The sequence below is a fragment of the Miscanthus floridulus genome, chromosome 14 (assembly GCF_019320115.1).
Source record: "Miscanthus floridulus cultivar M001 chromosome 14, ASM1932011v1, whole genome shotgun sequence".
NCBI lineage: Eukaryota > Viridiplantae > Streptophyta > Magnoliopsida > Poales > Poaceae > Miscanthus > Miscanthus floridulus.
Window position 1 is genome coordinate 25,110,491 of NC_089593.1, and position 17,585 is coordinate 25,128,075.

The 17,585-nt window shown below is 47.5% G+C and overlaps 2 protein-coding genes and 1 pseudogene across 2 annotated transcripts; all 3 read right to left on the minus strand.

Moving 5' to 3' along the window:
• Positions 1-922: 922 nt before the first annotated feature.
• LOC136504454 (fructose-bisphosphate aldolase, chloroplastic-like) lies at positions 923-2,736 on the minus strand. Its single transcript, XM_066499396.1, has 3 exons — positions 2,425-2,736; positions 1,870-2,340; positions 923-1,775 (listed from the first exon to the last, which is right to left on the minus strand). Exons 1-3 carry the CDS (start codon positions 2,572-2,574, stop codon positions 1,227-1,229), a joined length of 1,170 nt encoding a protein of 389 aa, XP_066355493.1. The 5' UTR covers positions 2,575-2,736; the 3' UTR covers positions 923-1,226.
• A 1,223-nt stretch (positions 2,737-3,959) lies between these two features.
• On the minus strand, positions 3,960-8,860 carry LOC136504438 (calcium-dependent protein kinase 28-like). Its single transcript, XM_066499373.1, has 7 exons — positions 7,888-8,860; positions 7,270-7,413; positions 7,004-7,156; positions 6,789-6,904; positions 4,917-5,084; positions 4,583-4,807; positions 3,960-4,478 (listed from the first exon to the last, which is right to left on the minus strand). The coding sequence occupies exons 1-7, from the start codon at positions 8,495-8,497 to the stop codon at positions 4,347-4,349; spliced, it is 1,548 nt and encodes a 515-aa protein (XP_066355470.1). The 5' UTR covers positions 8,498-8,860; the 3' UTR covers positions 3,960-4,346.
• Positions 8,861-11,266: 2,406 nt separating this feature from the next.
• LOC136502574 (sodium/pyruvate cotransporter BASS2, chloroplastic-like) overlaps positions 11,267-17,585 on the minus strand; it is a 43,380-nt pseudogene continuing 37,061 nt past the window's right edge.

The window sequence follows — 17,585 nt, forward strand, 5'->3', positions numbered from 1 at the left end:
AATGCAATCTTTTTATAATATATGCACATGAAATAATATAATGTAAAATACACATATGCATGCATGCATGTAAATATATATATGATGCATGCATGCATATATATATTTCTATGCTTGAATTGTGTGATTTAATACGTTCATTGTGCTTGAACCGAAACATACTATACGCGCGTATAAATGTATAATTAGCAGCGTACAATACGACTTCGAAAACCTATTTTGAAAAGAAAACAAAAAAATGAAAAGAAAAGAAAGAAGGAAAAAAAACCTTTAGTCCCGGTTCGTATTACCAACCGGGACTAAAGGTGCCGGCCATCGTGGCATATCAGGAGGCACCTTTAGTCCCGGTTGGTAATACGAACCGGGACTAAAGGTCCTCCTTTAGTCCCGGTTCCTGACCCGGGACTAAAGGACCCCCTTTAGTCCCGGATGCTTGCTCCCGGGTAGGGAACCAGGACTAGAGGGAGTTCCCCATCGAAAGTAAAGCTCTGTTCTCTACCAGTGCTAGTGGTCTTCTCTTCTCTCTTCGGCGAACGATCCCGTGACTTTGTTCACCCAATTTTATAACTCGTACAAGTCACTCACTGGTTATCATCGTGTGATCAAGTGGATTTATCCTCACTTCACCATATATTTTTGTGACAGAGGTAAACCCAGCTTTTATAGAAAGCTTGAAACGTCAAGTTACTCACTTCACCGTATATCAGCCGGTGTTCACTGCGAACTTGGTTTGGTGCTTCTTGTGGATTCATTTTTTTTTCTCAGGTCTTGTTCGTTCTTTTTGCAGCCATAGCATTTATATAAAATCTACTAACATATCTCAGTACTCCAGTGCACAGTAATTTTTTTCTCGGAAACGTAGCAGAACTGAACTTCTTCATTATATTTAGAAGAAATCAGCACACGGTAATTAATTAATTAATTAATTAAGGAGCCATCTCAAAACTTATTATTATTATTTTCTCTCGGATCTCGGCGCCACGCATACATTATCCCAGACTTTGCAGTGGCGAGCTTGATCCTTGCATTGCAGTAACTAGCAGTACTGCTAGTATGTATTATGTAACAGGACACTGCGCATCGATCAGCACCATGATGCATGGTCGTCCATGGATCATATCATGGCTTCACGGGGATGGATCGGTGTAGGTGCATAACCATGCATGATCAGTACACATATCTCGGAGGGTCGTCGGTATCCCGGTGATGGCCGGCCGGCCGGCTGATTAGTAGCTGTAGTTCTTGACGAACATGCCCTCCTTGGCCTCGGCGGCCTCGCCGTCGGAGGTGTACTTGCCGAGCTGCGCGAGGGAGTTAGCCTTGGCGCGGAGCAGCAGCGCGTCCTGCGCCGCCTTGACCTTCTCGGGCTGGCCGCCCCAGGTCTTGAGGCAGGTGTTCTGCAGCGCGCGGGCGTAGGAGAAGGACACGTGCCACGGGTTGGTCCCCTGGTTCATGGCGTTGAGGTTCTGCGTCGCCTCCACCTCCGACTGGCCCCCCGAGAGGAACATGATCCCGGGCACGGCGGGCGGGATCCGGTGGTGGAGCAGCTTCAGCGTGTACTCGGCCACCTTCTCCGGCGTCGCCCGGTCCTTGGCCTCCGCGCCCGGGGTCACCATGGACGGCTTCAGCAGGATGCCCTCGAACATCACGTTGTTCTCCGCCATCGCGTAGAAGGTCTCCGCCCACACCTTCTGCGCCACCTCGAACGTGCGCTCGATCCCGTGCTCCCCGTCCAGCAGGATCTCCGGCTCCACGATCGGCACCAGCCCGTTGTCCTGCAGGAAGGTCGTCATGCAGCAGCTGGTCATGCGATGCATGCAGCCGATAATGGCAGCAAATAAAGAACCAACCAGCAACCAACCAACCAACCTGTGAGATGGCGGCGTAGCGGGCGAGGCCCCAGGCGGCCTCCTTGACGGCTAGCTCGGAGGGGCCGTTGGGGATGCTGACGACGGTGCGCCACTTGGCGAACCGGGCGCCCTGCTGGTAGTAGGCGGCCTCGCGGGAGGCGAGGCCGTCGAGGCCCTGGCACCAGGACTCGTTGTTGGAGCCGGCGAGCGGGACGAGGCCCTTGTCCACCTTGATCCCCGGCACGATCCCTTGCTCCACCAGGATGTCGACGATCTTGCGGCCGTCGACGGCGGACTGGTACAGCGTCTCCTCAAAGAGGATGGCGCCGGAGATGTACTGGCCCAGCCCCGGCGCCGTCACCAGCAGCGTGCGGTACGCCTGCCGGTTCGCCTCCGTGTTCTCCAGCCCGATGGACGCCAGCCGCTTCCCGCACGTCGCGTTCGACTCGTCCATCGCCAGGATGCCACGCCCCGGCGACGCGATCGTTTTCTGAGCATCCATGCATGCACTTCAGCAGCAGGAGCCAGGAGGAAGAAGAAGAGATTGACCAGTGCTATGACGGAGCGTACGTACCGCGGTCTTGACGAGCTCATCGGCGTAGGCGGAGGCGCGGACGACCATGGAGACGGTGGCCGGCCTGGGCGCGGCGGCGGCCTGCCGGGTGGCGCCCCATTCGGACTTCTTGGGAAGGAAGGAGGACTTGAGCAGGCTAGCAGCGACCATCTCGTGTTGCTGTCTCTCTTAACTTGTGAAGAAGACTACTGGTATGGCGGTATCCTAGCTGCCTAGGATCGGAACTCAGCTACTAGCTCACTGACCTCAGACAAGGTTCAGGTTCACACTTCACAGCCGTCTTAACTTCTTCTGCTTCCTCAGTGATGAGAGCTGCAATCATTTCCCATATTTAAACAAGAAGAAGCCAGCAGCACACCGGGGCAACCAGGGTGCACAAGAGCACAAGGGGATATGAGTTGTGAGGCCGAGGTTGCGCTCTGGATTTCGGTGGCTGACGCGTCATGCTTGGCTGCCTCTCACACTGCCTTGGCTCCAATCCAATCCTGTAGCCATCACCAATCACCAGCTTTTCCTTTGTCCTGATTCCTCATGCTCTGGGGCAGCTGCTGGCACACCATCTTTTCTTTTCTGTAATTTCTATCCCCATTATCCATTTTCATCTGTGCCTTGTATGGTTAAACCAAAAAGGTTAAATAAAGCTGCAACGACGGACCCTGCTGCATGCAGCTCAACCATGGGAGTTGCTCACCTAAAAAAGGATCGCCGGGACGGACAGAGACCTGCAGCAAGTTCTGTGGACGCACCTCGCCAGCCAGTGTCACCCGTACGTAGGTGCCGGCGGTGATCTCCCATCGTCCGTGGATCGATTCGCACGCTTGGCAATGGCCGCCGCCGTAGTTTTCGTCGAATAATGAGGGTCTCTTGGGGGCTTGTGACGATGGCAACGCCTGCTGCTGCGAGTTGTTTGTTGCCATGCCCTGTGCTTCATGTGACTCACTCACTCAGGGACGGACGGACGGACTCTCTCTCGCACCAGGCTGCGTGCGGCTTCTTGTGGTGCTTAACTGAAGAACAAGAATGGACATTCAGGGCAGTCCAATTGCGGTCCTGACTCCTGCCTGCAGATTATCGGTCACGACAAATGATTCAGTGATCTTCATGTACGGGAAGAGGCCGAAGCCGAACTGTTCCTATCTTTGATCATTGATTACATTACATCCAAGAGATCACTGGATGGCAACACATACAACTTGCTCCTGGCAACAAGACGAGTAAATATCTCTGCAAGAACACCTGGAGCACAACACTGGTTTAACCATGTCTGAACAAATGCTCTGCACATGGTATCATCAGATTCTGAATCCCTATCATGTTCCTTCACCACATGAAAATACTGCCAAACATAGGAGCACACAGAAAAAACACACATAATTTGCCATAGTATCATCCACAGCATATATATGAAGCGCCTTTCCTCATCAGTTGAGAGTTCAGAAAGATGGAAAAGCAAGTGATACGTGAACAGCAGCTGGCAAGGATGAAGGGAGACAAATGATGTAACCATTCCTAATACTGTGACGAGGAAAAAACAATGAGTTTTGTCAAATCATCAATAAGAAATAGGTTCATGAGAACATGTTTACAAATCCGTCGATACTTCAAATGGAGACCTAGGTGCCTACATTATGGGACAACAGCCCATTTTACACTGACAACAAAGATCAGTAATGGTACAAACCTGAAATTACCAACAACAATCATGACAAGACAACAGAGTAGCATAGCATGTCATCTTCAGCACCTAAAATTTGTCATTGATACCACAGAATGCTTTCCACTAACTACTAGTACCACTGAGAAAATTTAAACAGTTTTTTCTGTGGCACTGGTACTAGATTAACTAATCAATCTGTGGAAGTTGATGAACCACGCTGAACTTCAGATGGAAGCGTCTGGAAAGCAGAATCCTCTGATAAAAACTAGGTCTCAGCGGGCTTCAAGAGTTCACCAAGATTCACATGCAAGCTGTTCCTCATGGTTCGCCTTCCTGCTCCACCAGCATTGCCCTTTCTCATCATCGCAGCAAACTCACTATAATCAATTTGCCCATCCTGGAAAGTGATGTATAATTTGACAGCACCCAATTAAATGAAGATGAGACAACAGACAAGTACGGAGATGGAGACGAAAAACAAGAAGGATGAAGAAGACTAACATTGTTCTGGTCCACATCTTTGATCATATCCTCAAGATGAACATCAGAAAGACCGAACTGCTCGCATGCTTGTGAGAGCTCATCGATTGTTATGAAGCCACTCCCGTCCTTATCGAAGAATGCAAATGCCGACACCAAGCTTTCCTCCCTCTCCAGTTTATTCATGTGCAATGTAGCCGCTAAGAACTCTCCATAATCAATGGTTCCACTGTTGTCAATATCAGCCTGATACAGAGGCCAAGCCCAGATTACAATCTCAATGATTCATCCAACCAAAGGATGCTCCAGTAGAACTATTTTATTTGGAAACACTTGATATAATAGTAGCACTTACTGCATCCATCAAAGCCTGGATTTCAGGTTCCATCAGATCTGAGCCCACCCTTTTCAGACCATCCTTCAGTTCATCATAAGTTATCGTCCCGCTGTTGTCAGTATCGATCATTTTGAACAACTCCTTTAAACCCCCAATCTCCTCCTCAGATAGACTTTCAGCAATCACCTGCACGAACCAAAGAAATGCCTCTGAAAAGATCAATTTCGATGGACATTGCATGTTGCACATGCTGTCTGTCACTTATCATTTACCAAGCATTTTTGCAACTTCATGACATGCTTATTATGTCAGACAATATTGCACAACCCATAGTGGGAACCTGAGCATTACTTGTTCTAGTATGTGTCAGACAATTAAGCAAAAGCATCCTTCTCTTCAAAGAAAAAAGAAAGGACAACACATTTTTTCTGAAGGAAGAAGTCAACATAACCCCCTCACGTATTGAGGGTGGTCTACATAACCCCCTGAACTATAAAACCAGGTATTGTACACATTAAACTTTGTAAAACCGGACAAATAACCCCCTGGGTGGTTTTGCTAGGTGGTTTTGCATATGTGGCGCTCCACGTTGTCTACCTTTGATGACGAGGCCTCTAGGCTCCTGGCATCGTGCGGGATGGAAAAATTCCTCTGTTTTTCGTTTCTGGGCGGGACCGCGAGAGGCAGGCGGTGGTAGAGCATGAGCGGCGACGGCGTATCGTGCGGCGGCCAGCGGCTGCGCATCTTTCCTTGTGGCAGCAGCCAGCTGCGACGGTTGGTTGCTGCAGCGCGCAGCAGCTGAGGTCGGGGGCGGCAGGCTGCGAAGGGTGACGGCTGTGGGCAGTCCTTCGGTGGATCAGCCCCTGCAGCAGCAGTGGTGGTGCTGGCCCCAGGCGGTGGCGGCAGGGCAAACACCGTCGCACCAATTGCGGCCCCATCGACTCCGGATGCACGTCCGGTTCGCCACGGAGCTCTACAACCTGGCCAAGCCCCGGCACAAGAACCTCGTGCAGCTGCGTGGGTGGTGCACAGACCACGGCGAGATGCTCGTCGTCTATGACTACTCCCCAGGGGTCCAGCAGCAGCGCTCAACAAGGCATAGTACATTAGTACCTACCAATCTTGTCGAACTCGCAGAGTGCATACACGACATACAGATGTTAGCTTTTTCACACACAGCCTGTGAGGCCAAACCACCAATAAACAAGAGTAATAAGAAGAAGAAAAAAAGAAGTTACAGAGAGAGGCAGGCAGCAGGGGGTTATGTAGACTTTTTCCTTTTTCTGAACCTCTGTTTTGAAAGTTACCATTGCTGGCATTCGTGGCATCCTGCTGCTAGTGTTAAGTGGCCTTTAATCATGGGTTCAATAGCTTTTGCTGATCGGTAGTCATAGATTACCGTGGCTGGCATCCAGGTCTGGCCATAGTGCAGCTGAAGGGATTGGAGACAGCAGGGTTTGGGTACGCGGGGACTGTTCTTTTGGAAAGAAAAAAGGTTCCATGAATTATGAAAGAGAGGTGCAGGTGGCATGGAGGCCAGCTTTTTGGCAGAACCACCAACCCACCATAAAAAATAACAATAGGAGGTTAAATGGCCTTGCTTCAAAAGTTTCAGTTTTTAAGCAGATGTGTATAAATTGGCCTTTCTGAAAAATAAAGGGGAGTAATATAGATTTACATGTTCACAAAAAAATCTAGTTAACATGGAAAACAAGGAGAAAGAGAAAGGAAAAATACATGCGAAGTTAACTTATTGCACAAAACTAGTAGTAGGTTGCAAGGGAGTGTTATAACAGAAATGAAGCATGAACCTAACATCGCCACTAAACAAAGTTCTGAATTTCATTTGCAACATAATTACATATCGACAATGGGATAAAAAGATCTTACCCTCAATGCCATCTTCTTGAGCTTGTTCATTGCAGAAAAGTTTTTCAGCCTTGACAAAACAGCAGAATCAATAGGCTTATCAGGTGCAACAGCATCATCAACAATCCATGGATGACCTGGCATAGTCAATGTCAATAAAAATGGCACAGGAGCACAAGCATGCATATGAAATCTAAGACAGAGAGGGAGGGAAGGCATGAAGGCAGAAAACTTACATAGAACCTCATGAGCAGTCAATCTCTTCGTAGGATCCCGGGTAAGCATCTTACGGACTAGATCTTTAGCGCTATCAGAGATACTTGGCCATGGTTCAGATTCCAAATCAAGTTTGCCTCGTAAAATCTGCCTGAAGATCCCTGCTTCACTCTCTGAAGGGAGGGGAAAAATAGGAAAAAAACTACACATGTAAACATGCAAATATCGGTAAACAGAAATGGATCATGACCTAGCAATTTGATGGTTGGAATAACAAACAGTTTACCTGCCCAGAATGGGGGTACACCACATAGCAAAATGTACAAAATCACTCCAGCACTCCATACATCAGCTTCTGGGCCATAGCATTTTTGAAGCACCTCTGGAGCAACATAATAGGGGCTCCCAACAACGTCAGCAAATTTATCACCTGGAGAATGGAAAGGGATAGCTTTCAGTGTGTGTTCTGTTAATCACTTAAGCAAGCAGAAGAGAACAATAAATCAACTGAAAACTTCATTAATCACTATGCACTATGTTAATAGCAGCTGACATTTAACACAAACTGTATTAGATGTGTACAAGAAAAGACAGCTCTTGCTATCAACCTTGAAAGCCTTATTACTATTAACAAGGATTAAGTATGAGATGTTATTATAGTTTCGATGTCTGTGATAGATTTTTTTATGCTAGCAAAATAAGACGTTATGCAAATGACACTAATACTTAATAGGCTTGCTGATGTACCAGAAAGGCAAAAACAACTAATAAGAGCACTACTCCCTACCAAACGCAATGCTAGCCGTTTGCCCACATATCACTAGAGCATGAGGGACCAAATAGCAACACTATAAAGCACAAATTTCAAACCAAATAGAGCCACAAACATTGCATAGATACGCACCGGGTTTGTAGAACACGGAGAGCCCAAAATCAGTGGCCTTGAGCGGGGCATCCTCGGCGGTGCTCGCGAAGAGGAAATTCTCCGGCTTGAGGTCCCGGTGCATGACGCCGAGCGAGTGGCACCCCTGCACCACCCCGACAATCGTCCTGATGAGCTGCGCGGCGGCGCGCTCTGAGTAGTGGCCCTTGGCGACGATGCGGTCGAAGAGCTCGCCGCCGGCGCAGAGCTCCATGACGAGGTGGACGAAGAGCGCGTCCTCGTACGCGCCGCGGATGCGAACGACGTTGGGGTGCTCGGAGAGGTGGTGCATGATCTGGATCTCGCGCCACACGTCCTCGTAGTCCTCGCGGCACAGCAGCTTGCGCTTGGGGATGGACTTGCACGCGTACTCGGCGCCGTCCGCCTTGCCCACGCACTGGTACGTGGTGCCGAACTGCCCCTGCCCCAGCTTCTTCCCGATGCGGTAGTGGTCGCGCACGTTGTCCGTCTTGTGCGGCAGCACCGACGCCGGCCGCCCACCCGACCCCGCCGTCACCGGCGGCGGCAGCCGCACGTGCGCATTGGCGCCGCCCGCCTTCCCCCTGCCCGGGCCTTGCGGGTCCGGTTGCATTGCCTTCGGCGGCGGCGGTCCCTCCCCGGATCAAGAACCGTAACCGAACGGACGCCCTGGCTTTCCTCGGCAAAACGTGTGGCAAGGCTCTACCACCGGTCAGAAATGGAAACCTTTTCCAACTCCGGGGGACGATTCCTGGTTACTTTCCGGAGGGATTTACACCGATTCAAACCGAGCGACTGAAAAGATTGGATCTCGGCGCGGGGAACCCTTGCCTATGGGGAATCTGGGGGAATGGCTGACGAATTGGGCGCGACAAAGGAGCTTTAGCGGAGGTTTATGGGCCTACGCGTGCCGAGGAACGGAGGCGAGAAGCCAACAACGGCAAGGCGAAGACGCTAAGCAACGGGGTTGCTCTGTTTTCCTGTACCCTTTTGGATTGATTGATCGATTCTTGCGGGGATTTAAAGAGAGGTCACATGCGAAGGTTGGATTTTTCCTCCATGTGAGGGTGGAAATCTAATCGGCCAGGTTTGGTGATTGCTCGGAGCTTGGATTGGGTCTGCAAATGGGAACGGATCGCTAGGGCATGTGGGGGAGCACGTCGGTGTTTATCGTCTTCGCCTCCTTGGCGAGAGGCGGAGGAGAGGGAAGGAGACAGGAGGAAGACAACGTGGTCGGAAACTTCCCTTTCCTATTTTTTAATTATTATTTAATTTGTTTTCCTTCCTTTATTATCCAACTAGTATCTCTTGCCACTCACTTACTGGATCTGTTAAATAAATATATATACTCCTCCTATATAAAACTTTTAACTGCATATCCTTTATGATGAGATGGCTTTGTAGTTTTTTTTATTACCCATTCAATCTAGAAGTATTAATAAAGACTAACTTTGAAACTCATGGTCTATTTACCTCACTATTTAATTAGGATATTAGTGTTCTTACCCTTTGCTTTAAGACTAACCGCAATTTTACTCTTGTTTGTTTTTGTGATTTTACCTTTGATTTTTTTTTAATTTGTAGCCACCGTTTGCCATAGTTCACACTTAGTTAGCTAAAAGCAAATAAATGATTAAAGAAATAAAAGACTATACGAACCCATGATTTTATTCTAACTCTCCTGGCTTTCGTCAATGCTTAATTATGCATGTGTAACTAGTTAAAGTTTACTTAGATTTGGAATATCTGTAAATCGATTTCATGTTGAGTCAACTCCCGTCCAACATCAATCCCTGAAGGAGCTCTTTTGTAAAAAAAAAATGTTTCAAAAATATTGTCCAAATTTTCATATTAAAATAGAGGTTAAAATCACAGAGAACTCAAAACACATGGGGGCAAATTCACATGGAAAAGGTAGTTTTTGAAGCCAAAATGGCACTAAACAGAACAAGCCTAAGCTCTCCTTCGTTTTGATACGACAGGAGCAAAATCACAATTAGACTTTAAAGCAAGGGTAAGAACACAAGAGCCATTTTAATCTAATTGCAATGCCTTGACAAACTAATATTGGCACGTCATGGGAAAGTTCAAATCTATATATTCTCAAATGATTTGTTTACAAAGCTAAGGTGAAAATTGGCACCCTAATCCAATTCTAGTGTGAACTGGTATGAACAGTTAATAAATGATGGTAGGCATCGATCAACTAATTCCCTTCATTCATTAGCTTATACAATTCGAGGCTCATGGACTATTGCTAGGAGCCATCGTTGCAAAATGTTAAAATCATGCCAATTCCGCAATTCGGGGCCCATAATTTTGTCTCCTGATTGATGATGGTAATGTAGTGCCTTAATATGTGCATTTTTGTCTAATAGATACCGTTCTCCATTTACAAGTTATTCAAATGCAATATTCCATCAATCAATTATTGGTTTTTCTGCGCCCAAACTAGTGCTATAATATGGACATTTCTTTTAATTATACTAACATCTTCAATTACATCTTATTCACCTACTAAGGTCCAGCTTTACCTGTCGCACATATTTGCGATGCTATTATCCTACTATAGTAATGCTATTTCTCTGGCCCTCTAAAATGAATTGAAATCTAGTGAAGCTACTTATCTTCTTTTTGCTCTAGGTCCACTACAATGAAGAAGCTAGAGCTGGTAGAAGCCTTATAAAATGGAACTTTTTTATGATCATTTATTGTTTTTTAATATGTAAGAGCATCTTCAAGAGTTCCCCTATCCAATTTTAAGTCAAATTAAGGTTTGTCAACAAAATTCACCCCCCCCCCAAGGTCCCATATTCAACATCCTACATTTAGTGCTATCCTAAATCATACTCCCTCTCTCTCAAGTTTGAGAGAACGTGTTGTCTTTCGTATATTTATTTGAGATAAGGAAACCGTTGGAGGAGAAATATTTAGGGGAAATGTTTTGAGTTAGGATGCACCCTATATGAGAATGACTCTTGGAGATGCTCTATGGACACCATAAATTGTATTTTTCTTGTGGTTGGGGTGGAGGAGGGGAAGAGGGAAGTGGTTGGGTAATAAACAACAATAATCTTGTTGGCCAGTTAAGTAAATAAAGTTTTCAACAATGTTATTAAATTCTTATTTTTATTATTGTTACTTTTGAAAATGGAAGCTACTTTTTTTATAAGAAAAATGGAAGCTACTTGTGTGAGTTGTGTAAAAGAGAAAGCGTATGTGTCATACCAATGGTAAGTCCTGAATTACATCAAAATTTTACTTCGATAGGTACGATACTGTATATTTTTCTTGTGGCTTACATAAAATGATTTGATATCCCCATTTACACGTTTGATGGGTTCATTTATGTTTTTTTTTTTTTTTTTTTTGCAACACAGGGTGAGCCTACCAGCTTTCTTGACATATATGCTCAAAAATAATAAAAGAAGTTTTGCAAAGATGCATGAGGAGGAAGATGTGTCAAGATGTGCAATGGAATGAACAATAATACTAAACAAGGACACGATGGAAGCTTATAAAAATAAATAAAATAGGAAATGACAGTGAAAGCCGTTAATTTTTCAAAGAGAACGTGCGTCCCCACTAATCACGTTCACGTCTCCTTGTCATCTTTGACTTCTTGCACCAAACTATGGGCAAGTCTTACGATGAACCCAAAAGCATTAGATTCTCCTCAACATCAACAAAAACAAATCGTAGAAAAAGTTTCTAGTGTTTCATGGCTCTCTGAAACTGCCGCCGTTGCTTTCTTGTTCTTCCACTAATTAAGGTGTCGGAACTGTGTTTCTGAAATTCCTGTTTTTTTTTTTTTTTTTTGAGAATCTGAAATTCCTGCCGTTGCCTTCTTATTCATTTGTAATATGCCTTTTTTCTGTTTTAACCCTGAAAATTAAACTCTAATGTCAAATAGCGAGAATAAGCATATATATAAAGAAAAGGGCAGAGCACATTATTTCTGTTTTGTTCATATCCACCGTGTTTTGGTTTTCCATGTTCCATTAGTCATGATTTCATTTATTTCCATCATTATTACATAGTCAAGCGGCATGGGCAAATAATGAATCTTCATGCCGGACATTTGGACCTCATCTTGATCACTGTCTCTTCAAGAGTAAATTGTACTACCTTCTCTCTCTCACACACACAATCTCTCGCTCTATTCATCAGTATGGTTGGTACTGATATTGTTGCTGTGATCATACAAATAAGGAGTATGATTGTTGTTGACATTTTTTTTCAGAACATAAGAAAGTAATCACTGCTAAAGCCATGACTGAACAATTAGTAGGAAGAAGCTAGCTGATTTGTACGTAAGAACAGTAGAATTTAAGTATTACCAGTTCTGTTCTCTTTGATCTTGGGAAGCATCACCCGCAACTGGGAGGCAGATACTAGTTAAATGACAGTCAGCACATGATTCACAGACCATATGACCAAATTAAATATATACTTGATCCCTCCCCGATCAGTGTGAGTAACTTTATTAATCTCCACTTGAACAAGGATGGGAGACATCAGCCTCGGCAAAGTAACATAGACAAAGGGAAGCCAAGTCAGCACCCACTCCTATCCTACGCAACCTCTTCTGTATTCTATTTCTTACTGGAGCTCGCAGCAGGCCATATGAATGGTCTCAGGGATTTACGAGGCACTGCAAAAGAAAGATTGCCATGCGTCTCTTTGTCCCTCAGGAATCATATGCCAAACCATATCAATGACAAATTCCTTCGGGCACATGCCTCAACAGTACAACAAAGAGAAACATCGCAAATTTGAGCGGGCAGTTTGCAACCTTATGCATGTTCATTCATATATCTTTCACATGTTTTGACGATGCAGTTTGCCATCAGATAAGCATTCAGCATAATAATGGCCAAGTGGAGGATGCTCTTATTTTTCTTGAGCAATCCAAGTGGAGGATTTTAATACAAACTTGACTTGTTATATGCTTGACGACTCATTCACATGATAGCTTCCTTCGACCATATCATACTAAGGTGATTGCCACTAACCAAGATTCAGAAAAAAACGAGATCTGATCTGGACATACTACAGTGCTGACCATTCAAACTCAAAGCTAAACATTCCAGGTCATCATTGTTGAATTCCAAGAAGAAGAAGAAAAGCTGGTAAATAGTGTTGCCCATGATCCTACAACATTGGTTTATTGTTGATCAGACCTTTAAAGTAAGCATTCCAGAACAGCATGATTCAGCTCCCAGAATTTATAACAGCAAGTGATTATCATGATTCCACAGCTGTGCAACAGATTTATGTTGCTCTGAGTCATCAGATTTTTCCTGTGTCATGTGTGGATGGATGAGATCTGCCTTTCTGCTCTGCTCTCATGGTTCCATGAATCTCACCAACCAACACACCTCTTTGTGGGGCAGTGGCAAGCTTTGGTCATCATTAATCCTTAGCACTAGCACAGCCGCACAAGCGCATGGATGCAAATGGTACATGTCCTTGACTGATGCCGTTGCACCGTGCCTCCTAGTGCACTGACAAGCGACAACAACATACAGATCGAAGCAGTGGCACAGCACAGGGCTTTGTTTGCAGGCACATCGTTGTACCAGGTCACATGCAAAATTATTTCTCTATTTTCAGTACTGAAAAGGGACCCATATATGTTGGTGCTGGACCCCTGAACTGAAATGGGCCTCATTCAAACAAACAAAAAATAGAGGTAAATAGGCTCATCATGAGCTCTAAGAAATATCAGAATAGAGCTAAAGAAGGCTCTTCTTGGGCTCTAAATAATATCTAATATTGGTGGATGCAACGATCCCAGACTAAGCTTGCCGTTTTAGAACGAACCTTTTTTTAAGTAAAGTACTAAATTTGCAAGTCAATTTTCCTCAAGCCAGCATTCAAGTGGCGTATGTCAACAGAAACATATAGCTTGTTTCAGAAACATGGTTATGGAAAACAGTGGCTTTAGCCTACCTTCCAATTGACAATTGGAGGGTTTTTTTGACAGGGCACATTAGAGTAATTTCATGAGACACTGCACATCAATTTACAAACATAATGCGAGTTATTTCTCCACTTACCTTGTAGATACGCATAATGCAGTTTCTGGACTTCTAGCTTGGGGTGATACTATATGACAGCATACCTTCTCAAGTTATTGACTACTGAACTATTCTACAATGTTTTCCTGACTAAATTAATGCAACGTCATTTTTTGGGAAGACATGGAAAAACCCTAATATGCTCAGTAAATTTGGGGAAACTGGGCTAAAGAAATGACCGCAAATGACAAGCTACCTAGCTCAAACTAGGCCTCATCGTTGCCACCATTTGATTTATGCTGGAATGGCCATCCAACACAAGATAGGAACTCCAAAGCGATACCTCCAAGGAAGTGCACGAGGCTGAAGGTACCGCCTCGCCATCCGTAGACCAGAGCTGGGCATTCACTCAAATAATTCTTTTTTTTAACAAATCACTCATATAATTCAGACAGGATGTCTGTAGACCAGACCTGGTGTGGGGGGTACGACCCCGGATACCCACGGCAGGTTACATGGGCAATGCCTTCAGGGGCGGCCCAGCCCGCAAGAAGGAGCCTTGCGGGGCACGGTTCTGCTCGGCGACCCCCGCAAGGCACGGAGAGGATATCATGAAGATGCTACGAAATCTGATAGGATACGTACGATCCCATGTTTCTTGTAATCTGTTATTACTTTCCGGTTATCTCTCAGATCTAACCAACTTGTAACCTTGCCCCCCCAGACTATATAAGGCGGGCAGGGACCCCTACGAATTCACAGAAATCATACGATAGCTAATGCAAACCAACAGACCACAGGAGTAAGGTGTTACGTCGTACCGACGGCCTGAACCTGTATAACTCGTGTGTCTCTGTTGCCTTCTTGTTCTTGATTACACGCTCCTCTACCGATCAATCTACCATCGCGGGGTGCCCCTCGGTGGACTGCCGACGATATTCTGTCGACAGTTGGCGCGCCAGATAGGGGCTAGCGTGCTGTTTCCTTGTCGAACAAGATGGTTTCTTCCGCAGGCTCTTCGTCCCTCCCGCAGCCCGGCCAGATCTTCACGGTCGGATCCATCACGTGGGTCATCAACGTCGACGGAGTTGGAGAGCTTATCGAGCCGGTGCAGATCTGTTCTGCACCGACCACCCTCGCACCTGCAACTGCAGATCCAATCTCGGAACCACTTCCGGGGTCGACTCCATCAGCCACCCGCTGCTCGCTTCCTTGCTACCAGAGGAGGCATGTCAACAATGACGATCTGATCGAATCTATCGATCGGGTCGGCCTGAAACTCGCCGATTGCCTCTCCGTTACTAAGTCGGCTCTGGACACCCTTGTTCAGCACCGAGCACCCTCCGATCCCGATCTGTCGACGTTCAGTGCTCGACAGATTCCAGGGCTCGCCGCCCTGCCCTTCGGGCTCGCCAACACCGCAGCTACATATCAGGATGCCCTGAGGGGCAAATTCGCCGACCAGCTCGCCGACCAGTTTCCACCAACCGTCAACATGCTGCACGCCGGCCGGGGTCTCGGAGCATCTCTCCAAACTATCCTTGAGGAAAATCTGGACTCCAAATCTCAAGGATCCACCGAGCCCCTCGCCGAGACCTTCACCAAACAACCTCCTCTCCTGCCTTTCCGGGGTGGCGCGATCTTCAATGTCAGTATCGACAGCCCCCCTCGGAACGGCGAAACAGATGAGGAACGCGTCGCCCGTGAAAACAGGAACGCCAACCGAGCGCAACGGCGTGATAACGAACGCGCCATTGCGATGGCCGAGGCCGCTCGTGATAACCAGTTCGATTCACAAGGAAGGCCCATCCATCGCAACCTCAACGAAGAATTCCTCCGCATTGACGGCCACGACGTTTTCAAGACTCCGAGCGCTAATCTGGCCGTGGCCGCTAACGAACTTGCTCACCTCCCGCAAACGCCCAAGCTCGCCAAGGTCGCCGCTATGCTTACAGCGGCACACTGTCAAGTTAACGTGATCCGAGAAGTTCAGAGACCTTCATGCTCCACAAGCGTGATCCGCCGATCAGCTGATCCTAGATCTAATCGCCGCCCCAGTCAAAACCGTTTCGCCGACCAGTCACCACCTCCCCAGGGGGGAGTTGGAGGTCACCACGCCGAGCGTCATCGCCAGCACGACCAAGAGGTCGAACAGGACGCCCGAGTGCACCTCAGCAACCTTCGGGATGCACGACGGCGTATCGATCAACGACGTTTCGGGTGCCATGAAGATGAACTATGACGTCGCCGGGAGTACGAGCAAGAGTACGGCGACCCGGACTCAGCTCTGGAGCCGATCGTCGCCGGCAATACTACCGATGTCGACCCCGACAGCCCGGAAGGGCCCCCTGCGTTCACCAGGGCACTCCGAACGCTCCAGTGGCCCCATGGTTTCAAAATCACCGGAGTCGAGCCATATGAAGGAAGGATGAACCCAACTCAGTGGCTGTAGGCTTACGCCACCGCCGTCCGAGCCGCCGGAGGAGACACCAACGTCATGGCAAACTATCTCCCTGTCATGCTCACGCCAGCCGCCATGAGCTGGTTCACAAGCCTCGCCCCGGACTCCATCGGATCTTGGGAAGATCTGAAGAGAGTTTTCACCGACAACTACATGGCCACATGCAGGCGGCTGGGCACCAAGCACGATCTCAACCGCATCAACCAAAAGCCGTCCGAACTACTCCGCAGCTACATCAGACGCTTCTCCGAGATGAGGAATTCTATTCCCAACATCACGGAGGCCGAAGTCATCACCGCCTTCGTCCGAGGACTTCATCACCGAGAACTCCGTTCTAAGTTCAATAGAAAGCCACCTACCGGCATCGGCGAGATGATCACAACCGCCAACCAGTACGCCGACGCCGAGGAAGCGGAGGTGCGTTTTAACGAAGACATGGGCACTAATCGCCCGTCTCGCCGCCACGACGACCGCAACGACGACCGACAGCACAATGTTCGCCGCCACGACGACCGCAACGACAACCGACAGTACAACGATCGCCGCTACGACGACCGTAGTTTCCACCGGGACAGCGGACGTGATCGGCCAGATGGATTCAAACCTGGTCAGAATCGCCGCCGCCGACCAGATCACTTTGTTGCCAACGTCAATGAGCCACGCGCAAAGCGTAACTACGATGAGCAGTACAAGAAGATCCTCGACGGTCCGTGCCCCCTGCACAAGAACGCCAAACACAAGATGAAAGATTGCCTTGGTTTGGCTAAGGAGTTCCAAGAGAAAAAGTACAACGACGACAATGGTGGGAACGGAGGACGCCGACCACCAGGGGATAATAATAATGCCTTCCAGGACCACGACAAGGTGGTCGCCACCATCTTTGGGGGTCTCGCCTCCAACGAAAGCAGAAGGGAACGGAAGCTCACCGCCCGATGAGTGCTCGCCGTAGCTTCAGAAGAAACTACCGCCAACCCCAGCTATCGCCCGTGGTCCGAAATCTCCATCACCTTCAGCAGGGCCGACCAGTGGGCAGACATCCCCTACACAGGGCGTTTTCCCCTCGTCCTTGATGCGACTGTTCAGAAGGTGCTCTTCAGAAAAGTCCTCGTCGACGGTGGGAGCGCTTTGAATCTACTCTTCGCCGGGGCCCTAAGGGAGCTTGGACTCAGGACAACAGACCTCACGCCCTCAGACTCCTCCTTTTGGGGCGTGGTACC

Excerpts from the sequence above, each read along its gene's own strand:
- LOC136504454 (XM_066499396.1), bottom strand. The coding sequence starts at position 2,574 with ATGGTCGCTGCTAGCCTGCTCAAGTCCTCCTTCCTTCCCAAGAAGTCC. Across the intron at positions 2,341-2,424 it reads ATGAGCTCGTCAAGACCGCG|AAAACGATCGCGTCGCCGGG; the intron begins GTACGTACGCTC and ends ATGGATGCTCAG. Across the intron at positions 1,776-1,869 it reads GCTACGCCGCCATCTCACAG|GACAACGGGCTGGTGCCGAT; the intron begins GTTGGTTGGTTG and ends ACCTTCCTGCAG.
- LOC136504438 (XM_066499373.1), bottom strand. The coding sequence starts at position 8,497 with ATGCAACCGGACCCGCAAGGCCCGGGCAGGGGGAAGGCGGGCGGCGCC. Across the intron at positions 7,157-7,269 it reads TGTACCCCCATTCTGGGCAG|AGAGTGAAGCAGGGATCTTC; the intron begins GTAAACTGTTTG and ends CCCTCCCTTCAG. Across the intron at positions 4,479-4,582 it reads AAGATGTGGACCAGAACAAT|GATGGGCAAATTGATTATAG; the intron begins GTTAGTCTTCTT and ends ATCACTTTCCAG.